At 42.5% G+C, this 25,868-nt stretch overlaps 1 protein-coding gene across 7 annotated transcripts in view; it reads left to right on the top strand.

Annotated features, from left to right (window-relative positions):
• NCOA6 (nuclear receptor coactivator 6) overlaps positions 1-25,868 on the top strand; it is a 90,165-nt gene that overhangs the window by 9,803 nt on the left and 54,494 nt on the right. For 6 of the 7 annotated variants that reach the window (XM_055139172.1, XM_055139171.1, XM_055139173.1 and 3 more), the window contains 4 exons: positions 14,501-14,574; positions 20,196-20,302; positions 21,628-21,909; positions 22,736-22,891. In XM_055139172.1, the coding sequence (XP_054995147.1) occupies positions 21,675-21,909; positions 22,736-22,891 (391 nt within the window). In that variant the 5' untranslated portion in view covers positions 14,501-14,574; positions 20,196-20,302; positions 21,628-21,674. The remainder of the gene's footprint in view (positions 1-14,500; positions 14,575-20,195; positions 20,303-21,627; positions 21,910-22,735; positions 22,892-25,868) is intronic. The other variant, XM_055139168.1, reaches the window with a different exon arrangement.

Genomic DNA, 25,868 nt, shown 5'->3' with positions numbered 1-25,868 from the left:
CAAAAAGCATTAAAAAAAAAAAAAGAAGAAAGAAAAGAAAACTTACTGTCCAGTTTGCTGAAATACTATAGGTTTTTTTTTTTTAAAAAAACTATTTTTTGTGTGTGTGTGGGGAGCCATACCTGGCAGTGCTCAGGACTTACTCCTGGTGGGACTTGGGGGATCGTATGGGGTGCCTGGGTCAGCAGTGTGCAAGGCAAGCACCACCCGCTGTATTATCGCTCTGGCTCTCCCAGGCTATTTTCCACTAGTGATGAGCTGTTTTCCAAGAAAATGGTTAAGTGAGATTGGAACAGAAACTAATAATGTTAGCTTATATTATCCCCCTTTTGATTTATCACTGGTTTATAGTATTAGAGAATTTCAGAGGCATAACTCAACACTTCTGTATGTGTAGAGAGTTCACCACACTCACAAGCAAAGTTCCAATGTCATTCTATCACCCAAAAAAGACTCCTCTGCCCATTGTTTCTACTCACCCCCCCATCCCTCCAGTAACTGCCAGGGTCTTCCCAAGTCTAGAAGGTAGTTTTATTTGCCAGTTTGCTTATGACTTAGCCCCCACCCCTGTTTGCTTGCATACTGTTTGCCAGATAATGTATCAAGCCTTTATTTATTTATTTTTCACTTTTATTGGTTTTTGTGCCACACCCAGTGGTGCTCAGGGGTCACTCCTGGTGATGGTGAGGGACCTGTTAGTGTTGGGACTGAATCTGGGTCTCCACATGCCTGGCTTGCTGTCCCTCGAAAAGCATTTTGTAAGTAGTTCACTCATTTCTCACAGCTATCCTGTGAGGTAGGCACTATTTTTTAATTCCTTTTTAGATAGAGAAACTGAGGACTAGAGATAGCAATTGATGAAGAATTTGAATGCATGCTCTAGAATTCTGGAGACTCTGTTCATAGTTTCTGCATACTGTGCCTCCATGTCATGAAGACTTTGAAATCATATATATATATTTTTTTTGTGGGGGGAGTACCCAGCAGTGCTCTGAGCTCAGGGATCACTCCTAGCAGGCTCAGGTGATTATACGGAGTTCCCTGGTTCAAACCCAGCACCCTGCCTCTGTACTATCTGTACTATCTTTCCGGCCTCTTGACTTTGAATTCTTTTCAGTTCCAGACTTTGAAATGTGGGTTTGATTGGCAAAATAAGAGGAAGTGTCAAAAAAAATTTTTACTTAATTTATTTTTTAATTAGTGAATCACCGTGAGGGTACAGTTACAGATTTATACATTTTCGTGCTCGTGTTTCCCTCATACAATGTTCGAGAACCCATCCCTTCACCAGTGCCCATTCTCCACCACCAATAAACCCAGCATCCCTCCCACCTCCCAATCCCATCTCCCCCCACACCACCCTGCCTCTGTGGCAGGATATTCCCTTTTGTTCTCTCTCTCCAATTGGGTGTTGTGGTTTGCAATAGGGGTGTTGAGTGGCCATCGTGTTAAGTCTCTAGTCTACTTTCAGCACGCATCACCCTTCCCCCTCATGGCCTCCAACCACATTTTACTTGGTGTTCCCTTCTCTATCTGAGCTGCCTTTTCCCCAGAATGTGAGGCCAGCTTCCAAGTCATGGAGTCAACTGTCTGGTACTTATTTCTACTATTCTTGGGTGTTAGTCTCCTACTCTGTTATTTTATATTCCACAGATGAGTGCAATCTTTCTATGTCTGTCTCTCTCTTTCTGACTCATTTCACTTAGCATGATACTTTCCATGTTGATCCACTTATATGCAAAGTTCATGACTTCATTTTTTTCTAACAGCTGCATAGTATTCCATTGTATAGATGTACCAAAGTTTCTTTAACCAGTCATCTGTTCTAGGGCACTCGGCTTTTTTCCAGATTCTGGCTATTGTAAACAGTGCTGCGATGAACATATAAGTGCAGATATCATTTCGACTATACTTTTTTGCTTCTCCGGGATATATTCCCAGCAGTGGTATTGCTGGGTCAAATGGGAGCTCAATTTCTAATTTTTTGAGAAGCATCCATATTGTTTTCCAAAAGAGCAGGAGTGTCAAAATTTTTTTAGGGGGTGTGGGGAGGGTCAGTTTTTAGGCATCTGGTGACAAAATGAAAACTACCATAGAAAGTAAGCCAGTGGTGAAGCTTAAGGACAGCAGAGGGAGAAGGGAAGACACAGAGCTGGCTTTTTCTTTCCCTCAGCAGATGGGACTTCTGAAGAGCTGGCCGGTGACTCTCCTTCCTTCCCTTCGTTTCTAGTGTCTATCTATACTGTTGTTTCATATGTTAATTTGGAGGGGGGATTTTTTAGTCCTATCCAGTAGTTCTCAGGGGTTACTCCTAGTTCTGCACTCAGACATCACTCCTAGTGGGATATGGGATATTGAGGATCAAACTCTGGTTGGCTGCATGCGCCTTAGCCGCTGTACTCGTGTACTAAATTAATTGTACCCAGCCAGTGGTACGTTAATTTTTCATTTTTTAAATCTTTTTTGCTTTTTGGGTCATACCTGGCAATACACAGGGGTTACTCCTGGCTCATGCACTCAGGAATTACTCCTGGTGGTGCTTGGGGGACTGTATGGGATGCTGGGAAATGAACCTGGGTCGTCCATGTGCAAAGCAAGCGCCCTACCTGCTGTGCTATTGCTCCAGCACTTTTTTTTTTTAATCTTTTTCTATCTCACCTTATTCTAAGCAGGACATGAGTGGCAGCCTAAGAGCTCAATAATTATTTGATGAGTTAATTAATAAACAACTAAATTAGCATAATACAGGTCTGTGTACACGGGGCCTGTTGTGAATTGGAAAGAGTAATGCAACCTAGAATCACTAAGCTGCATTTCATGTATAAACCCTGAAAAAAGTAGACCAAAAGCATGTTTTCTTTGATTAGTAATTAATTTTATGTTCTTTTGTCATTGTTCTTGCATGTTTTATTTCCTTTTGTTTGGGCGCCACCCAGTGGTGCTTCGGGCTTATTTCTGGCTCTGCGTTCAGGAACCACTCCTGGTGGTGCGTGGGGTGCCTGGTGGTGCTTGGGGTCCATAGGTGCCCGAGATCCAACCCACATCAGACAGTGCAGGGCAGACACCCTACTCACTGTACTATCTCTCTAGACCAAGAATTGTATATTCTCTCTTTGTTTTGTTTTGCGGTCACATCTGGTGATGCCCAGGTGCACTAAGTCAGCCACATGCATGTCAGGTACCCTTCCTGCTGTACTATCTCTTCAGCCCAGGAATTGCGTATTCTGTGTCAAAATACTAATGATCAGTTCATATTAAACTGTCAGTTTAAAAACAAACTCCTAGACATGGGTAGATTGGTGGTTGCCAGGGGCTGGGGATATGTGTTAGTCAAGTGGGACAGACTTGCAGTTACTAAATGAATCAGGTCTGGGCACCTACAGTGCAACATCTGTAATCAACAGTGTTGCTTTTTTTTTTCTTTCTTTCTTGATTTTGGCTTTTTTGGGTCACACCCAGAGATGCTCAAGGGGTTATTCCTGGCTCTGCACTCACGAATTACTCCTGGCAGTGCTCAGGGGACCATATGGGATGCCAGGGATTGAACCCGAATTGGACACGTGCAAGGCAAACACCTTCCCCGCTGTTCTATCATTCCAGCCCCAACAGTATTGCATTTTATTTTTGAAAGTTGCTAAGAGAATGCTAAGAGAATGCTAAATATTCTCACCACACACCAGGTCATTATGGGAGATGACTGATATGTTAGCTAACTTTATTGTGGTAATCATTTTGCTCTGTACACATGTATACATCTCCATCCATCTTAAGCCTCTATAATGTATGTCAATTATATCTCAGTAATGGGAAAAGATGTCAGTTAATGTTAATGATCACCAAAATGAGGTGTGATCTTTAATCACTTTTTTGAGTTTTAACTTTTTTTTTTTTTTCCGATTTGGGTCAAACCCAGTGATGCTCAGGGGTTACTCCTGGCTCACACACTCAGGAATTACTCCTGGCAGTGCTCGGGAGACCATATGGGATGCTGGGAATCGAACTCGGGTCGGCCGCATGCAAGGCAAACACCTTCCCCGCTGTGCTATCGCTCCTGCCCCCATTTTTTTGAGTTTTAAGTAGGAGCTTAGGTTTGTATTTAGCATAAACCAGCTGCAACTTCCCTTCCCTGCAACAAAGAAACAATAAAAGTTCCGACTACCCAGTTCCTTTAATATAGAACTTTTTCAATGTTAGTAACATTTATATAATTTTCTTTTTTCCTTTTTAAAAAAATTATATGCATTTTTAACATATAGATTACAGTAGGGGAGTTATATACAGCTTCCCTGGGGAGCTCAATAGTAATAACTACCTCAATGACAGTATGTCGCCCCTCCCCCAGCCATACTACCTGAGGCTTCATAGCTGAAAATGTGTGAGCAGCACACCAGGCATGCTATCTCTGATCATAACAACTCCTTTATCAACAATCACCAAGGCAGGAAAAGAGGGGAAAGAGTGATAAAAAAAAGAAGACCCTCTGGGGGCTGGAGTGATAGCACAGCGGGTAGGGTGTTTGCCTTGCACGCGGCCGACCCGGGTTCAAATCCCAGCATCCCATATGATCCCCTGAGTGCAGAGCCAGGAGTAACCCCTGTGCATCGCCGGGTGTGACCCAAAAAAGCAAAAAAAAAAAAGACCCTCTTTAGGAAGCAGTCTGAGTTACAGGAATGTTTCTCATTGATCTCTGCATGCGTGTATATGCACATTTATTCGATAGCTAACATCTATAATGGAAAAGACAAACAAACCCATTAAATTTGGGTCCATTGATCTCCTGTATCTAATCAGATGCTAGTTTACCCGAGTCCTGTTCTCTTCCCTTTTACCTGTCGTTTGCTGCAGTGACTGGGGTTGCACGTGTGTAGCTGTGGTGCATGAAGTGGTGTTTGCTGCAGTTCTCTTTGAGGTTTACACTCCTATAATTGTGCTTGCAACATGCTCACAAGGGATTGTTATAAGATTGAACTCCGATTGACTCTGTGCAAGGCAGGCTTTCTGTATGCTTGACTATTTCTCTGGCCTCCCAATTTTCTTTCCTTAAAAAAGAAAATTTTTGTTGTTGCTTTACCATACCTTTTCTGGGTGAAACAATTCAACCCATAACAGTTGTGTAATACAGAGACAGTAATTGGGGCTGGAGTGATAGCACAGCGGGTAGGGCGTTTGCCTTGCACGCGGCCAACCCGGGTTCGAATCCCAGCATCCCATATGGTCCCCTGAGTGCCGCCAGGAGTAATTCCTGAGTGCATGAGCCAGGAATGACCCCTGTGCATTGCCGGGTGTGACCCAAAAAAAAAAAAAAAAAAAAAAGAGAGAGACAGTAATTAAAAAAAAATTTTTTTTTTTAATTTGGTAGCAGTGCTGGGGATCAAACCCAGGGTTGACTGACTGTATGGAAGGCAGACGCCTTAACATCTGTACTATCTCTATGGCCCCTAAGAAGAATTTTTGTTTGTTTTGGCATTATATCTTGTGTTGCTTAGAAACTGCTCCTGTTTCTGTATCTTGGGGTTTGCTCCCTACAGGTGCTCAGGGCAGTATGTAGTGCCAGGGATCCAACCTGGTCTTCTTGCATGAAAAAATGTGATTTAGTTCATTGAGTTATCTCTTTGGTCCTAAATTAAAACAAAGTAAATGGGGCATGGGGAGGAGATCCTAAGGAATTAAGTTGAGGGGTGGAGAATCACAGGAATGGTGGGCATAGGAAAGCATAAAGAGTATATAGGAAATGAAATTGTGTGACGTCTGGTTTGCTGGTATTTTGAGAAGTGTCAGGAAATGAAGCCAGAATAGTTGGTTGGAGTTGTAGATGCCAGATCCAGACATTTGAATATTACTGAGTTGGAGGTTCAAATTAATATTATTACTATTGTGTAGGCGCATGATGGCACTGCATAATTTGGAAATGGTGCATAATAGAGTCTTGGATAATTAGTTCTGGCTCTAGGGAATTTCATTTTGATTTTGTAAACTTTATTATATCATCAGTTCTCATCTGTTTTGTAGATGTTACCCCTTACAGGCACAGAGGTAACTTACCAGTTGTACAGCTTGTCTGGTGCATCTTCATCCTCATCATGTTTTCTGCACAAACGTGTGGTTGTGGTTGAGGATGTCCCTTATCCCTCTGACCCAGACGGCTTTGTGGAGGTGGTGTCAGTGCGCACATCTGGGGCCTCCTGTCCTTCATAGACCATTTTTACATCTCTGGATGCCCAAGCTGTACACAGCTTCTGAATGTTGACAATGTGTTCTGTCACTTCCTCAAGGACAGCAGAAAAACCCTTCTTTTTCTTGCCCACCCTTTTTAGTGGGAACTGGGCCCAGGTAAGAAAGATCCTAGAAAAGTTTTTTAGTTTATCTTTTGAAGTTATTGTTGTTTATATTGGGGCCACACAGACTGGTGTTTCAGAGCCACTCTTGGTCCATGTTCTGGGAACCCTGTGGCATTGGGGATCAAATCAAGAGCTTTTGCAAGCAAAAAGCATGCATGCTCCAGCCCTTTGACCCATCTATTTGGCCACTCTAGGGAAATTCTTGGATTGGATTATCCTAGACAAGTGGATATCTCAAAAAAAAAAAAAAAAGATTTTTGATGGTTTAGCACATCTAGATGCTCTCATTTTCCCTATACCAGTCATCTTTTTACTAGGATAGTCAAGAAATTCCTCTTACATGAGCAACGAAAAACACACCACAACTGACTTTTGGTTAGTCATCTGTGGATATTTAGTCTCTCCAGGGATTTAAGGTGGCTTGTATATGTTTGTTTGTTTTTAATTTGGCAGCCACTCCTGCCAGTACTCAGGAACTGCTCCTGGATCTGTACTTGTTAGTCACACCTGGCAGTTTTCAGGGGATCATTCACTGTATGACCCCCTGCCAGGGATCAGATAGGATTAGCCACATGTAAGCATGTGTCCCAACCCTTGTATGGCCCCATAGGATTTTATTTTTATGATTGATTCATTGACTGGTTTTTTGAGCCACAACTGACTGTGCTAAAGGGTTCCTACTAGCTCTGCACTCAGGAATCACTCCTGGTAAGCTTTTGGGACTGTATGGGATGCTGGGGATCAAACCTAGGTCGGCCACATGCCAAGCAAGTGCCTTACCTTAATATTGATATCCATGTCACTCTTCACTTTTTCAAAATCATGTCTTTTCCATCCTTTTTTTTTTTGCTTAAATATTTTTTTATTCATTTTAGGCCAAGTTTTCAAATTATTTTTATCTAGCCTACTTTTTATCCTTTTACACTACCATAAATATGATATTCATTATTAAACAAATATTTATGTGGAATGTAAATGTACCCCAGCCAGTTGCCCACTACTGAATACTTAGGTTGTTTTTGTGTATGTTTAATAGTCAACAAAATATAGAGAAATAATTGACAGAAAATCAATTGAAATATAAAGGAAAAAAATGTAAGTATTAAACAATTCTATAAAAGATTATAATGTTTGAAGGCATAATATAGGATTGTCCATCCTTTTTTTTTCTTTGCTTTCTTCCTGGCAGTGATCAGAGGTGGCTTCCAATTCTTTGTTTAGGGGTTAGTGTTAGCTATGGTGGACTGGAGTGATAGCACAGCGGGTAGGGCATTTGCCTTGCATGTGGCCGACCAGGGTTTGATTCCTCCGTCCCTCTCGGAGAGCCTGGCAAGCTACTGAGAATATGCTGCCCGCACTGCAGAGCCTGGCAAGCTACCCGTGGGCATATTTGATACGCCAAAAACAGTAACAAGTTTCACAGTGGAGACGTTACTGGTGCCCGCTTGAATAAATTGATGAATAACGGGAAGACAGTGCTACAGTGCTACAGTTAGCTATGGTCAGGGGGCCATATGCCGTGCTGGAACTTAAACCCAGGCCTCCGGCATTGCAAAGCTATTGAGTATTGCTCCAGCCTCTCTCTTCATCCTATATTTTTAGTCTTGATTTTTTATTTCTGAACTCTCTCTAGTTTACATCTATCTTTTAAAAACAGCTGGTTTATAGAATTAAGGAAGATTACATATTGTCCTAGCCAATGACATGCTTTTTCCTGCATCTTTTTAATAATAGGATTATATTAAAATTGTGAATAATTATTCAAATTGTGATCATCAGTAGTCCTCGGGGACTTGTTTGTTTCTTGGCAGTTCTTCCTAATTCAATGCTTCCATCGTTTCATGTTTTTTCTTTTTTCTTTTCTTTTTGGTGGGTTTTCAGACCATACCCTGTCCAAGGGCTATTTCTGGCTCTGTGCTCAGAAGAGACCCCTGGCTATACTCTGTGATGCCAGGGATCTAACCCAGCCTCCCACATATGCAAAACTTGTGCGCAGACCTTTGAACTATCTTCTGGTCCCAATTTCATCTTTTTTTAGAAAAAAACAACAGAACAGTATTCCTACAATGAACACTACATTTTTGGGGGGTGGTGGTGAGGGGGGCACAACTGCAGTCTCAGGGCTTACTCCTGTCCGGCTTGGGGCCTGTGGGGTGCTTCTGATCATATCCCAGTTGGTTGTGTACGAGGTGAACACCTTACCCATTGTACCATCACTCCAGCTCCTGCAGGGGAACTCTGCCTTCACCGCCTATATTCAGCATTAATCCTCCATTAAGTACATATTGGCAATACTTAATGATATATTTGTTATCTTTATGTTTTTCTTATGTTTTTGTTTTGCTGTTATTCAGTATGAGGGCCCCAAGATGCAATGCTGTTTGGACCCTGTGGTGCTGGAGATTACCTGGGCAAGCCCTGTGGTGCTTGAGGCCTCTAGGTCTACACCTCTTTTTTTTTTTTTTTGGCTTTTTGGGTCACACCTGGCGATGCACAGGGGTTACTCCTGGCTCTGCACTCAGGAATTACCCCTGGCAGTGCTCAGGGGACCATATGGGATGCTGGGATTCAAACCCAGGTCAGCCGCGTGCAAGGCAAACGTCCCACCCGCTGTGCTATCACTCCAGCCCCTCTAGGTCTGCATCTCTTAATGCTCAAGGGGACCGTGGGTGCTGAAGATGGAATCTCCTAATTCCTGTACTCTCTCCAGCTCCTTTACCACCTTTTTTTTGGTGAGGAAGCACATCGGTTAGTGCTCAGGGGTTATTTCCAGCATGTTGCTCAGGAACCATGGGGTTCAGGGATTGAATCCAGGCCTCCTAATACATAGCATGTGCACTAACTTTGTGCTATGTCTCTGGTTCTAAAAAAAATTTTTTTAAAATTAAAAAATTTAAAGAATAAAGTGTGTGTGTGGGGGAGCCTTCATTATGACTATTAAGACAGTGGGGAAGAGAAATTTACAGACTCTTAGAATAATGGCCAAAGCAGCTGGAGCAATAGCACAGTGGATAGGGCATTTGCCTTGCACGCGGCCAACATGGATTCGATTCCCAGCATCCCATGTGGTCCCTCGAGCACCGCCAGGAGTAACCCCTGTTCATCGCCGGGTGTGACCCAAAAAGCAAAAAAAAAGAGGTGTAGACCTAGAGGCCTCAAGAAGAAGAAGAAGAGTGGCCAAAGAATTTGTCTAATTTAGAGCCCACCTATTTCTTTCTTTTTGATTCTAATACTTTCTTGGTTTTTTGGGCCACACCCTGCAGTGCTCAGAGATGACTCTTGGCAGTACTAGGGGACCATGTGTGGGGCTGGAGATCTTACCCAGCCTCATACTTGGCCACGTGTAGTTTAGTCTGCTCTATTATCTCTGTAGCACCCTCACCCCAGTTTTCTTGATTTAATTATTTTTAGAAACTTAGTAGAGGAAGAAAGCCATTGTTCTTTAAAGTTGTCTAAAATAGTTGAATAGGAGACTAACACCCAAGAGTAGTAGAGATAAAGACCAGGAGGTCTGCTCCACGGCTTGGAAACTGGCCTCACCTGCTGGGGGGAATAGGCAGCTGAGATAGAGAAGGGAACACCAAATAGAAGATGTTGGGAGGATCCATTCGGGTTGAAAGATGCGTGCCAAAAGTAGACTGTAGACTGAACACAATGGCCACTCAATACCTCTATTGCAAACCACAACACCCAAAAGGAGAGAGAACAAAAGGGAATGCCCTGCCACAGAGGTGGGGTGGGAGTGGTGGGAGCAATACTGGGAATACTGGTGGAGGAGAATGGGCAATGGTGGAGAGATGGGTAAACGATCACTGTATGACTGAAATGCAAACACGAAAGTTCCTAAGTTTGTAACTGTACCTCACAGTGATTCACTAATTAAAAAAAAAAAAAAAAGGAAAAAAAAAGTTGTCTGTTATCACTGTCCTTTGGTAGAGGGGAGGAGTGCTGGAGGAGAGGGCACTCAGTCACACCCTGTGGTGCTTGAAGGTTACTACCTGCAGTGTCTGGGGGACCCTTTCATACCAGAGATTTACTACAGTTGTCCACTTGCAAGGCAGGTGCCTTAATATCTGTATAATCTCTGTTACTCATTCTACTAGTTGCTGTCTTACGGCAATACCTTACTTATTTTCACTACACTATAGCATTCTTGTCTAGTACTTATAAAAATAAGGATTTTGGGGGCTAGAGAGATAGAAATGTGTAGGGCACTTGCCTTGCACACAGCTGAGCCGGGTTCGATCTCCATATCTCATGTGGTCCCGTGAGCATTGCCAGGAATGATTCCTAAGTACAGAGCCAGGAGTAATCTCTGAGCATGACCAGGTGTGGCCCAAAACCATAAACAAACAAACAAGCAAAAGTATCTTTGTTGTAGTAAAAAATCCTCACATGTGAAGTGAAAGACTTGCTGCTGCTTTTTTGTTTTTGTGGAATGCCAGGATGCTATATGCAAGGCAAACACCCTGTCTGCTATACTGTCACTGAGCCTCAGAAGACTTTCTACTTCTAAGAGACTTTGGATAAATGGTTAATTTTCTTTCTTTCTTTCTTTCTTTCTTTCTTTCTTTCTTTCTTTCTTTCTTTCTTTCTTTCTTTCTTTCTTTCTTTCTTTCTTTCTTTTTTAGTTTTGGGTTAGAGCCATAGCACAGCGGGTAGGGCGTTTGCCTTGCACATGACCGACCCGGGTTCGATTCCTCTGTTTTTCTTGGAGAGCCCAGCAAGCTACTGAAAGTATCCTGTCTGCACAGCAGAGCCTGGCAATCTACCCGTGGTATATTTGATATGCCAAAAACAGTAACAAGTCTCACAATGGAGACATTACTGATGCCCACTTGAGCAAATCGATGAACAATGGGACAGCAGTGCTACAGTGCAGTGCTACAGTTTTGGGTGGGGGTCACATCCTATGATGTTCAGGGGTTATTCTTGGCTCTGTACTCAGGAACCACTCCTGGCGGTGCTTGGGGGACCATATAGTATGCCAGGGATTGAACCCGTGTTGGGTGCAGGCAAGACAAGCACTTTACCTGTTGTACGTCTCCAGCCCCTACATGGTTAGGACCTGAAGTTTTCTATCCATTCCTTGAGGCTGTTGGGACAGAAATTGCCAAGGAGCTCTAGATCTTACTTTGCCCAGGTTATCATCGTCATTGTTTTGGGGGCCACAGTCCCCAGCCATGCTTGGAGATCATGTGGTGCCTGGGAGGGCACCTGCTTGCAAAGCATGTGCTCCATTCCTTTGAGCTTTTTCCTGGGCCCTCTCGCCATTATTTTTAGGAAATCTATTATTGCTGTTGTTGATGGGTATTTGGTCAGATACTCCAGGCTCTCTGCTTTGGGATCATTTCATCACCTCTGGCAGGGCTCTGGGAACCATTTGGGGTAGTGGAGATTGAACCTCTCTGCTGCGTGCAAGGCAGACACCTTACCCACTGTATTACCTCTCCTGCTCTCATTTTTTCTTATTTGTTTGTTTGTTTTTGCTTTTTGGGTCACACCCAGCGATGCTCAGGGGTTACTCCTGGCTTATGGCTCAGGAATCACTCCTGGCGGTGCTTGGGGGACCATATGGGATGCTGGGAATTGAACCCAGGTTGGCCTCGTGCAAGGCAAACACCCTAGCTGCTGTACTATTGCTCCAGCCCCCATTCTGCTCTCATTTTTAGGGGAGGAGTCAACCTGGCAGTGCTCAGATCTTACTCTTGTTTCTGCGCTCTGAGAACACTCCTAGTGGGTTTGGGGAATAGGGTGCTGGGGATGGAATCCAAGTTGGTCGGTTTGTTTGTTTTGTTTGTTTTGGGTGCTGAAATGCTTTTTCTGGCCCAGTGCTGATATCAGGGAACCATAGGCACTAAGAGGGCTTGATCCCAGACCTTAGACCTTGAAACCAGGCCTCCTTTATGCAAAACATGTACTTCAGACTGTTTAACTCACTTGGGCCCCATTAGGTTGTTTTTTTATTGCAGCTATATTATGATAGAAAGAACATGATTGTGTTCATAATTAGAATATGATATGAAGAACTGGTTTTCTCTAAATTTTATCTTACCTACTCATATCTAATCAGATGGGAAATTATTCAAATCATTTATATTGTGCTGTATTAAATTGTTAAATATGTTAGGATGAGTAGTTTTAGGAGCTTCAAATTTCATATTTCACTAAGTTGTTTCTTAAAAGTATCAGAATTGAAGTTTAAAAATACATTACCTAAATTGTCTGTTACCTTAATATACCTTAATTTGTGTTAACCCTACCAAGAGTAAGCCAGGGTTACTATAGTATTGAAATGCTGATCTCCTTGGCAGACAGTCTGTTGATCTTCTTGGGGCACTAAATTTATGATTTGCTGAAGGTTTGCATAAATCTTCCCTTGGGAGTCATAGAGTTGGGAAAAGGAAATATGTAATAGTTTTGTAAGAACCTCACTAGAGGGTATAGAGAGAAGGATGTGATTGAATCTTAAGTTAGTCTTTGCATAAGTTTTTGACAGTTCACTCTTAACTGTTCAGACACTTTTAAATACCTTGTAAATCATGCTGAAACATTTACTACTGTGTGGTTAGAGGGCCAGATTAAAATTCTAAGTACAATAAGTAGATTTAGGCAGTCATGAAAATGCTATTTAAATTTCCCATCCATAATTTTTTTTCTTATACAGTAATTTTAGGCATAGGAAAATACCTAGCAAAGAGTTTGGTTCGTGCATATGTGTAAATTGGTATACAGTGGTTAAATAGATGCTTTTATTAAAAGTATTCAAATGACAGTTGACTAGAAATTCTAGTGATTTCTGCACACATATTTTTCACTAAAAAAAAAAAACCAAAAACCTCATGGACCAGGGAAGTAGCTCAGTGAGCTGGAGTGTGTGCTTTTGCTTGCAGGAGACACAGCTTTGATCCCTGGTGCCAGCGCACTCTAAGGTCCCTTGAGAACAGAGAACCCAAACATTAAAAATTAACTTGTGCTTTGTAAGTCTGAAATTTCAAAATATGAAGTTAAAAAAAAATTATGCAGGGCCGGAGAAATAGTATAGTGGTTAAGGAGCTTGCCTGGAACAGCTCAACCCAGGTTTGACCTCCATATGATCCCCTGAGCACTGAGAGTGACCCCTGAGTACAGAGCTAGGAGTAAACCATGAGCACTTCTAGGTGTGACCCCCCCCCAAAAAAAAATAAGAGAAAAATGTCATGGTGGTGATAGTAAAGTGTTAGGGATATTATTACTTTGAGAGGGAGAGAGTTTATAGCTTGGCAACAAGTACAGAATATTTGTGTTTGGTATAGGATTAGAATATACCTTGTTTATGACGCAGTTACCAAAGATGCTGTACGATTCTTATTTACTATATACATTCAAATATATGTTAAAGTGAAAACATATAGAACATACATTAAATTTCTTGATAAATTTTTTTCTTTTTGTCTCCTGATGGGAGGAGTTCCTCCTAGTGGTATGCAGTGGACCATTTGGTAATGGGCTCAAATCTTGGCCTTCCACATGTGCTCAGCCTTTTGAGTTGTCTCTCTGGCCCTGAAAATTCTTTTTTTTTTTTTTCTTTTTGGGTCATACCCAGCGATGCTCAGGGGTTACTCCTGGCTTTGCACTCAGGAATTACTCCTGGCAGTGCTTGCGGGACCATATGGGATGCCGGGGATCGAACCCGGGTCGGCAGCGTGCAAGGCAAACGCCCTACCCGCTGTGCTATCTCTCCGGCCCCATGGCCCTGAAAATTCTTAAACCAAGAAGGAACCGAAGGGGCCAAAGTGATGGTACAGCAAATAAGGCACTTGCCTTACATACATCCTGAGACAGGTTTGATCCCCTGCATCCCATATGGTCTCCTGGGCACCACCAAAACCAAAAACAGAAATAGAGTGTACTCTTGGCACCGTGCTCAAGAGTCACTCCTGGAAGTGTTCAGGTGACCCCAGGGTGCTTAAACCCTTGCCTCTTACATGCAGTGTGTGTGCTTATCCTAGTGAGTCTCTCTCTGGCTCCTATAGTTCTTTCTAGAGTGAAATTAGCGGAAGCTATAATAGAAAAGAGTTTGTCTAGTCACAGAATTATACTTTGAATGGATTTGGTTGACTTATATTTAGTTGTATGTTATTTGTCATCTTCTCTTACTACCTTTTCTCCTTTTATTCTAGGTGCTGGACGGAATGGAGCAGGGATCCTTCTGAATCTGTTTTTGTCAGTGAATGGTCAGAGAGCCCTTAAACAGGTTTGTTGGTTGATTCTATAGAGTACAAGAGCAAGTTTGATTTATCAAACTTATAGAGTACAAGAGCAAGTTTTGATTTATCAAAGTCTGGTTTTAACTTGAACGGGTTGACTTAGAAATAGATTTTACTTTTAAGAAAAAGACTTGCACCAGAGATGCAACCCTGAAAGAGCACTTGTCTGTGTGAGGCTGCAGGTTCAACTTTTGGTAACAAATGGTCCTTTGACCACTGCCAGGAGCAGCCTCTGAGCACTGGGCCAGGAGTAGCCCTTGGCACCTCCAGATGTATTCTAGAAATGAAAAGTAAGACTGAACCTATAATACCTTTGGTCATTGTAAGGGGGAACTTTCACAGCTGAACAGCTCCCAAACAACACCATTTGCTGCCTCTGAGAGAAAGGCTCTTGGGCGCCCGTCTCTGGAGCTGGGGATTCCGGAGTCTGGTACTTTCTTGCCTGGCTCAGTTACTTTCTCAAGCCCCATTCTTTTTAGCAGGAGCACTGCTTTCTAGTACTATTATTAATTTGGTTTTCAGATTTTCCTTAAGCATATCAATGAAAAATTATGTTGGAGGTGATAATAGAGATGATCAGGCATTATCAGGTAACCTCCATATTTTTCTTTTTTTAAAATTATTTTTAATAAAGTTGTTTACAATATTTGATTACATTTAATATTTGAACACCAGCCCCACCACCATTACACCTTCCCACTATCATGTTTCCATCTCGAATCCCAACCCTGCTCCCAAAGCAGAACCAAAATAATTTACTTTGCATTGCTTGTTATGAATAACCCACTAAAAATGAGACAAAAAAGGTTTCTTAGAAGAAAGTGTGTGAAGATTGTTGAATTTCACACAGGCACTATTACGTCCTTCTATAAGAGATTAGTAGCATGTTATTAAAGGTTGATCCTTGTGTGCTTATATCTATCTCTATAAATATATTTCCCCCTAAGATTGGTTGGTTGCCTTCTACTTTAAACCCAATCAAATGTGGTATGCTACTCTGGGTATATTGGTGGTGTGAAGTACGAGATACTGGCTGCTGGGGCTGGCTCCACTGGGACAGGGAGAGGCCTCACCCGCCCCTCTCGGGGTTGCCCCTAATGAAACATCCTGGCACGGGTTCCAGCAGCATGGCTATGGTGTGTGGTTTCGAGCTCTCTTTGGAGAGATTTACATTGAGTCTCTAGATCATGGCCATTAGTGAGATTTTATTAGCCTTCATTTTTAACTTCTGGCTTGGAATTAACTTCTTGAAAGAAAGAAGGTGAGAGAACAATATGAATAGGCCCTACTAGAAGGAAGAGTTAAAAACTTGGGTTTTTTTAATTGTTTGTTTGCTTTGTTTTGTTTTGGGGCCACAATCAACGATGCTCAGGGTTTACTTCTGGCTCTGCACTCAGGAATTACTCCGGTGGTGCTCAGGTCAGCCACACGCAAGGCAAATGCCCTACCTGCTGTACTGTCTCCCTGGCCCCAGAGTTAAAAGCTTGTACCAGGACCGGTGTGACAGTACAGATATAAGGACATGCCGTACATGTGCCAATCCTGATTTGATCCCCAGCACCCTGAGCTAGGATTAGGCTTTGAGTATGTGACCCCAGTCCTGTACCAGGACCCAAAATGTTCAGTGGTAAAGTACTTGGTGTAGACTGCGGTTGGGGATGTAGCTCTGTCATAGTACTAGGGATGTGGCTCAGTGATAGAGTACTTGTCTTTTTTAATTTTTTAAATATTTTTGGCTTTTTGGGTCACACCTGGTGATACACAGGGGTTACTTCTGGCTCTGCACTCAGGAATTACTCCTGGCGGTGCTTGGGGGACCATATGGGATGCTGGGAATCGAACCTGGGTCACCTGTGTTTAAGGCAAATGCCCTACCCACTGTACTATCATTCCAGCCCCTAGAGTACTTGTCTTTCATGTGTGGAGCACTGGGTTCAGTTCCCAGAACCACTTGGTCCTCTGAGCACTGCATCTTAACCCCTCTATTATCTCTCTGGCCCCATTACAAAGATTTTTCTTTTTTGAAAATTGTGATACTGCATCTTTCTTTTTTTCTTTTTAAGAAAATTTTGGTCATACCTGGTAGTGCTGAGGACTTGCTCCTGGCTCTGTGCTCAGGGATCCTCTCCTTCCCACCCCTACCATCTCTGTCTCCCCCAGCCCCACCCCCATCTTTCCCTTTCCCCCACCCTTCTCTCTCCCTTCCCCCTCCCCAACCCAGGATTCTTACCCATGCAAGGCAGTTTGCTCTACCACTAAGCCACATCCATGCAGACTTTCATTATTCTTTGATTAAGATGCTGTGAATCCTGGGGCTGGAGCGATGGCACATTGGGTAGGGCGTTTGCCTTGCACGAGGCCGACCCAGGTTCAAGTCCCAGCATCCCATATGGTCCCCTGAGCACCGCCAGGAGTAATTCTTGAGTGCAGAGCCAGGAGTAACCCCTGTGCATCGCCAGGTGTGACCCAAAAAGCCAAAAAAAAAAAAAGATGCTATGAATCCTTATATTTTACTTATGTACTCTAAATGCTTATTGATTTGTTTAAGAGCTTAAAAAAAAAAGTTCTGTGTAGATTAAGTGAAAACCTATTTTAACATTCTCTGAAAGTAAATTGACTTCAGGCTTGTGATATTTACGTTGATATCTATTGCAAGGATAGGTTACCACTGTAATTCTGATGTTACATTTTAACTTTTTTCCATATATGTTTGTAATTAAGGCACCATGATCTACAAAGTTGTTCATAGTAGAATTGTTTGAGGCATACAAAGTTGCAACATCAATCCCACCACCAGTGTCTCCAGGCTCCCTGCCATTCCCCCAATCTGCCCTCTTGGCAGACATATAACAGATTCATTTCATATTGCTTGCTCTAACAACATTTAGAAATGGTAAATGGAATTATCAGAAGATAAATCAACAAAAGTCAATTTGTAGTTAAATAGCTAAAGAAATCATCAAAAAGAACTTCACAGAGTTGAGGATTATAGGTACCAAGATCCAGGAGGCCCAAGGGGTTCCAGTGAAAATAGACCCAATTAGGAAATCTCCAAGATACTATACTCAAAATGACAAAATCTAAAGATAGAGGCAATAATGAAAGCAACAGAATCAAAAAAGGAAGTTACGGCAATACTCCCCAAATAAAAAATATCTAGTCGAAGACTATCGATGTGGTGTTGGTGCGCTCTCCGGGCCGGACATTCCTCGCGGATGGGACCGCTCTTCTGCCCGCGGGCCTCCCGTGCCTCCTCCACCCTGTGCATAATCGCGGTGGGATGTCCAGGGGTGCGGACCCGACCGATCCCGCTCTTCCCGCTCTTCTCCCGCCCCGTGCGTGGCGGGGAGTGGGTTTCGGGGTCGTCTGACGCCCCGGACAACTCTCGCTCTGTGGGACCCTCCGGGGTCCCCTTCTCTCAAGCAGGCCCCTCCTCGCCCGGCGGTGGTACGCGTTGCCGTGCCTCACCCGGTCCTCGTTGGTGCCCCTGGAGCGCTCCAGGTCGCTCTGTCAGGTGCCCGAGGCCGAGTTGGTGGTGTCTTTTCCCTGTCACCTGGACTTGCTGTCCTTCCCTTCCCGGGCTCCTTATTCCGCGGCGTTGGCCTTGGGGTGGGGTGGGGGGTCGAGCCGGTCGTGGGGTCGCCTGGTCGTGGGGTTGCCCACCGTCTTTAAATGGGCTGGAGTGATAGCGCAGTGGGTAGGGCATTCTCCTTGCACGGGGCTGACCCAGGTTCGAATCCTCTGCCTCTCTCGGAGAGCCAGCAAGCTACCGAGAGTATCTCGCCCCCACAGCAGAGCCTCGCAAACTACCGGTGGCAGCTTATTAGATATGCCAAAAACAGTAACAAGTTTCACAATGGAGACGTTAACTGGTGCCTGCTGGAGCAAATTGATGAGCAATGGGATGACAGTGATACAGTGATATGGTAGAAGACTAATATCCATGGCCAGAGAAAACAAGGGCTAGGAGGAATGGTTGGAATTAACCACGGGTGTGTGTGGGCGGAGAGTAGGTAAGATAGAAAAGAGAACAATACTATAATAGCTGGAAATGATCACACCGGACTAGAACTGAGTATTAAAAGTAGGAAGAGGGATATTCAGAGGCCTAGAGCAATACTACAGCGCGTAGGGTGTTTGCCTTGCACGCGGCCAACCTGGGTTTGATCCCCAGCATTCCATATGGTCCCCTGAGCACTGCCAGGAGTAATTCATGAGTGCAGAGCCAGGAGTAGCAGCTGAGCATCGCCAAAAATAATAATAATAATAAAATAATAAAAAGCTATCCAAAAAAGGGAGGGGGGGAAGGTACTCAGATATTCCTGATAGCCTTACAGTATCTGTGTTGCAAACTACAATGCCCAAAAGGAGAGAGAGAGAGGAGACAGAGACAGAGACAGAGGAGATAGAGACACCTGGGACAATAGTGCTGGAAAACGTACAACTGGTGAAGGGGTGGGTGTTGGAACATGTATGACTGAAACCTAATTATGAACAGTGTTGTAATGGTCTATCTCACAGTGATTTAATAAAAAAGGTTTATAAAAGGAAGTTACAAAAGAAAGCCCATAAGAGGGGGCTGGAGCAATAGCACAGCGGGTAGGGCGTTTGCCTTGCACGCGGCCCACCCGGGTTCGATTCCCAGCATCCCATATGGTCCCCTGAGCACTGCCAGGAGTAATTCCTGAGTGCATGAGCCAGGATAACCCCTGTGCATCGCCGAGTGTGACCCAAAAAAAGCAAAAAAAAAAAGAAGAAAGCCCATAAGATATACAGCAGATCTACCAAATAAGACTGTAAGCCAGAAGAATATGGAAAGAACAAACTGACCCCTCAACAAGAATACTTTATCCAGCTAGATTATCATTCAGATGTGAAGGAACTATACAGAGCTTCATGGATAGGCAACATCTTAGGGTCATAGCCTTGGAACTCATAGCCTTGGAACCAGTTTAGTAAGAAGCATTAAAAGAGTTCCTTTAGAGGACAGGAGAAACTTCCCACCGTGTGGTACTGAATATGGCACTCACTAATGGCACATATCGTTGTCCTCTGCTAGATTAAGAAAGGTTAAAAAATATAGCAGTTAATCATTACACAACTTTTATTGATTTATTTTCTAATAAATGTTTACCGTTCTTTTAAGTTTTTTGGATCAAGTAATAGAAAATAATTTTACTTGCCTGCCAGGAGGGCAAAGAAAGGGGAAAAACAAAGCAGCCTTCTCATTTACAACAGGGAAGATGTGATGATTTTCACAATAAGGTTCAAGTACAAAATAAAATTTAGGGCCGGAGTGATAGCACAGCGGATTGGGCATTTGCCTTGCACACAGTCAATCTGGGTTCGATCCCGGACATCCCATATGGTCCTTCAAGCACCGCCAGGAGTTCCTGAGTGCAGAGCCAGGAGTAACCCCTGAGCATCACTGGGTGTGACCCAAAAAGCAAAATACAGTACATTTTAGATGCCAGAGTTGAAAACTTGGTTGTGTAAATGAGAATAGGTGCTATATTATATTGTATTAAATTATTTGAATTTTCTTATTTACGTAGGTTAAAATCATAGCAATTAATATTTTAACTTTTGATTTTTCTTCATTTAAAAGGATTTTCTGTTTGCCTGCTACCTTGAAGTAAAAACCCTAAAAATGCCCACTTGTTTGGACTTAGAAGATGACCTGGATAAATGATAAAAATTAAGAAAGACATTTTGGTAAGTAAAACACTCTTAGATGAAAGTGGATAAAGCTGTACCAAAATTGTGGAGAAAATTATATCTAGCATTTTGTCAAAAATGACAGTATTTTGGTCAATTTAAGGAAATGGCAACATATTTAATAAAGCTTAAATCAGTAATTTGAGTACCTCTATTCCTGTGGAGTTAAGATATTCATCTCTGAGGACTGGAGCTATAGTACAGTGGGTAAGGTGCTCGCTGTGCACACAGCTGACCCAGGTTCAATCCCCAGCACTTCATATCGTCCCCTGAACCACCAGGGGTAATCCCTGAGCACAGAGCCTGAAGAAAACCATGAGCACCTTCTGGTGTGACCCCAACAAGCAAAATTTTTATCTCTTTTTCTCCCTTGTTTCCCTCCCTCTCTCATTCTTTCCTTCTCCCCCTATGGACACACACGGAAAACCTATAGATCTCCCAGGTATCAAAACTCTATAGGTATTTTTTCCCCGTTTGCTGAGGATTTAACCATCTCATGCATACAAAGCTGATCCACGTCTCTGGCCACTACTTAAATGCATTTAAAATGCTGGTGTCAAAGCCAAAGAAACAGTACATGGTTTAAAGTGCTCGTCTTGCGTGCAGCCAACTCCATCTCAATCCCAGCATTTCATGTTCCCCCAGCACCACTAGAAGTGACCCCCGATGGGGCTGGAGCAGTAGCACAGCGGGTAGAGCGTTTGCCTTGCATGCGGCCGACCTGGGTTCGATTCCCAGCATCCATATAGTTCCCCGAGCACCGCCAGGAGTGATTCCTGAGTTCATGAGCCAGGAGTAACAACCCCTGTGCATCGCCGGGTGTGACCTAAAAAGCCAAAAAAAAAAAAAGTGACCCCCAATCATAGAGCCAAGACTAAGCCCCCAGCAACACCAGATATGGCTCAAATGTACACTTACATCCCCCCCCCACAAAAAAAAAAATACTGGTCTCTTTTATTACTATAGCAAACCCAGCAAGTTCACGCTAGATGTAGTGTTGTACTATCCAATCACTTGGTTATGACTGGATTGTCAGATAATGCAGAATTGAAAACTGGTCTTTAATTCCTAAGCTGCTGGAGGAAAAGGTGGTCTTTAACACATACAATCTTTTGTATGCAATATAATTGAAAAATGCGATTTCTCTAGATCTGAAAGTAAAGTAATTTTGTTCTGTCCAGACACAGGTCTTTGCCACCATAAACATGTATTAATAACCACTTCTTTTCTTTCTGAGATGGTGGGCCACGTGGTGCTGGAGGTCTGTAGGTTATATTTTGTTAATTGTACAGTTATAATGCTCTTTTATATTCTTTTCAAAGGTTTTCTTATTTTCCACTTGGCGTATGCTTCCAGAATTATATTCACCATGGTTTTGGATGACCTGCCAAACTTAGAAGACATCTATACTTCCTTGTGTTCATCAACAGTGGAAGACTCAGAGATGGATTTTGACTCTGGACTAGAAGATGATGATACAAAAAGTGATAATAGTTTGGAGGATTCTACAATTTTTGTGGCCTTCAAAGGAAATATAGATGATACAGACTTCAAATGGAAATTGGACACAATATTGGAGAATGTACCCAATTTGTTAAATATGGGTAATCTGATTTTCTTTTCCTTATTCTTATTGATGTGCTCTCCTTTTTTATAGTTACTTGGATTTTGCAAAGTAAAACTTCATTATACTGGCTTAGAAGACTTACTTTAAGTGAGAAGTTACTTTTTTTTTTTTTAATGCAGAAAATCTGTTTGGGGAGCTAGTACAGTGGGTTAGGTGCTTGCCTTGTACACAGAGCCTACCCAGGTTCAAACCCCGATACCACATAAGGTACCCCTTGCCTCACTATCAGTAATCCCTGAGCACAAAGTCAGGAGTAATCCTTGAGCACCACTAGGTATGGTCTAAGAACCGAAGAAAAGGAAAACGAAGAATAAAGAAAATATGTTATGTTTCTTTTAATTAAGAAGCTGACTATAATGAAGTATTGCATAACATAGTAGTCCATAATCTGTTCCTTTTTTTCCCCCGTATCCCATTAGTGAAATAAGACTTTTACCATATGTGGTAATTGGAATTGAATCTAGGTCAGCCATACGCAAGGCAAGCACCTTGCTATACTATCTCTCTGGCTCCAATTTTTTCGTGTTTTTTTTTTTTTTTTTTTATAAAGAGCAAGGGATATTGAATTTAACTTTTCAGAAAGGTTAAATAAGTTGCTCATGGTCACTCAGGTCCTAAGTGTTAAAGCTGGAATTTGATTTGGTATCTACCTATTGAAACCTTATTGAAAGGTTTATTTATTATTGAAACCTAAACTCTTGTCAATTACTCCAAGGTGATATTCTGCCTTGTTCTTTTATTTTTTTGTTTGTTCATTCTTCTGGTGGTTAAGATTATTATTGTTCTCTTTATTTCACATAAAGAATCCAGCAAACTAAAGGTACAAAAGGTGGAGCCCTGGAACAGTGTGCGTGTGACATTCAACATCCCCCGGGAAGCAGCGGAGCGGCTCCGGATCCTGGCTCAGAGCAACAACCAGCAGCTCCGGGATCTGGGGATTCTCTCCGTTCAGATCGAAGGTCTTTTACTTTGTCATGTGCCCATTTGAACCAAAATCATAACAGTAGAACATAGCATGATTATCTGTCCTGCATTGTCTGTTCCTCTGCTATTATGTTCCAGGATGCTAAATAACTCAGAACCTCTGCTGTATATTGCATTACCTTAGGATAATAAGGGGTCACGCTTGTGACTGGGTCTTGATGCTTCAGTATCCATAACATCAGACTCTAGTCCCTTGAACTGATATTAAAGTTTCTCAGACTTGGATTTTATTCCACCCTGACCAGGAACTGCTTTGTTTTTTTAAAAACACTACGTAGGAGCGGGAGTGATGGTACAGCATGTAGGGCATTTGCCCTGCACATGACAGATCCGGGTTCGATCCCCAGCATCCTATAAAGTTCCCCCAGCACCACCAGGAATCATTTCTGAGTACAGAGGTGCAGAGCCAGGAGTAAGCCCTGAGCATCACTGGGTGTGACCCAGAAAGAAAAAAAAAAACCACTATGTAATCCCACGATCTTTGCTCTGCTGATTAACTCGAAGCATCCCTGTGATGCCTGCTCCAAAAAGAAGACCTCATTTGCATTGCAGCTTTTCACCAAATAAGCCTTAATATATTTTATTTAATAGAGGTGGTAGGATTACATGGTGTTTAAAAAAAGCGGATCAGTTCCTTGGTTAGGAAGTCCTGCATAATACTTTTGTAGCATTAATCTTCAGATATTTTGCCAGAGTGATCTTTCTAAAATGAGTTGCACTCATAAGCCCTTCTGTGACTGGGCCTCGTGGTGCCGATAAAGAACAGACTCCAGGGGGCTGGAGTGATAGCACAGCGGGTAGGGCGTTTGCCTTGCACGCGGCCGACCTGGGTTCGAATCCCAGCATCCCATATGGTCCCCTGAGCACCGCCAGGGGGTAATTCCTGAGTAAAGAGCCAGGAGTAACCCCTGTGCATCGCCAGGTGTGACCCAAAAAGAAAAAAAAAAAAAAAGAACAGACTCCAAATCTTTACTTGTACCTTCTCATCCAGCTTATCTTTAACTTTCCTCTGATCCCTGTTCCATCTTCTCAGTTGTCTTCTGGTTCCTTGAATATGAAATTATACCTCTTGCCCAGCTCCTTCACATTGGTGTTTTCTCTATATGAAAGGATGTCCTCTACCATTTCCCCTCACCTTAGTTAAACCTACTCAGCCTTCAAGTATCAAATCTTGAGGATATATTTTCTGAACTCTGTGACTAACTGAACTCCTTTGTTATGTCCTCTCACAGAAGTCTTTTTTTCCTTTTCTGTTATTAATCTCACACTTTCCTTAGTGCAGTTATTTGCTTTTTAATTTTTAAAAAATTCCTCCATAGATTGCAAATTCTGGCAGGGCAGAGATCATATCTGATTTTCTTTACTACTGTATCTTTGCTTGGCTGGTACATGTTAGTAAAAACATTGAATGAAAGTATGGGAAGTATACATATGATAGCACCAACATGTTTCAGCATTCTGAATACAGTGATAGGAGCTGGAGCGATAGCACAGCAGGTAGGGCATTTGCCTTACAAGCGGCCAACCCAGGTTCGATTCTCAGCATCCCATATGGTCCCCCGAGCACAGCCAGGAGTAATTCCTGAGTGTAGAGCCAGGAGTAAGCCCTGTGCGTCACCGGGTGTGACCCAAAAAGCAATAAATAAAGAAATAGCACTGTAGCACTGTCTTGCATATTTCATCAATTTGCTCGAGCGGGCACCGGTAACGTCTCCATTGTGAGGCTTGTTACTTTTTTGGCATATCGAATACACCACGGGTAGCTTGCCAGGCTCTGCCATGTGTGCGGGGTACTCTCGGTAGCTTGCCAGGCTCTCTAAGAGGGACGGAAGAATCGAACCCGGGTTGGCCATGTGCCAGTCAAATGCCCTACCCGCTGTACTATTGCTCTGCACAAATAAATAAATAAATAAATAAATAAATAAATAAACAAACACAAATAAATAAATAAATAATACAATGATAAATAAAATATCATCCTTGCTGTTTTGAATTCAAAAGGAGTTAATGAGCATTGTGAGGGAGAAAGACCTCTTGAGAGAGCTAGGGACTAAGTGTGGGGTCAATCTATCTTTGGAGGCCAACTGAACCAGAGCACTGTCTTTACCTCTTATTTTGATATAAAGATGGTACCTACCAATTTCAGCCTCCCCTTTCATGAGTGGGTCAAAGTCTTCTGACCCTGTGCTTCCTTAAACACAAGTACTCCTTAAAAATCTCACCAGGGGAGGTCAACATTTGGTGTATAGAAGGGAGACACATTTTGAGTGATCTAGCATGTTGGTTGCTATACTCCACAATGGACAGCACCAACAAAAATGATTTTATCCTAAAAATAAGATAAATTTTTATCATATGATAAGCAAAGAACTGAGCACTGCAGGGTATGGCCTCAATGACCCCCACCCCCCAAAAAATATGATGAGATTAGGGGCCAAAGACCTAGTATTTTCTTGCAGTTAAGGTATTTTCTTGCAGCCAGACTAGCTATACTTTCATCTGTCCACAAGGTGGTGCTTTCCTCCAGAGTAAGAAAGAATTGAATTCTTTGGATTTAGAATTGGGTTATTAAGCTCAGGGAGCATCCCAAAACTTGTTTTTAAAATCAATGACAAAAATTAAAATAAAATAAAATAAAATCTTTTAATGAGTAGACCAAGTAAGATTTAAATGACATATAAATTTAGGGTCTACTTATATTTCTAGTGATAATTATCTACCAGGCTATTGTAGATAGTAGGCTATTATAGATAGCAGTCTGTTGTAGATATTGTAGAAGAGCAAATGAGATTAAATGTTATAAGCTTTCGAAACTCTAACATATCTCAGAAGTACAGTAACAGCAATAGAATTCTTATGAGTTTGTTTATTGGATAAGTTTATATTGCATTTCTGTTTTTATCAAAGTGCAGTGGTGTTCTGCTAACAAATATTAGTGTCTTCATGCCATCA

The sequence above is a fragment of the Sorex araneus genome, chromosome 5 (assembly GCF_027595985.1).
Source record: "Sorex araneus isolate mSorAra2 chromosome 5, mSorAra2.pri, whole genome shotgun sequence".
Classification (NCBI taxonomy): domain Eukaryota; kingdom Metazoa; phylum Chordata; class Mammalia; order Eulipotyphla; family Soricidae; genus Sorex; species Sorex araneus.
This window is presented reverse-complemented; position numbering and strand designations above follow the sequence as displayed.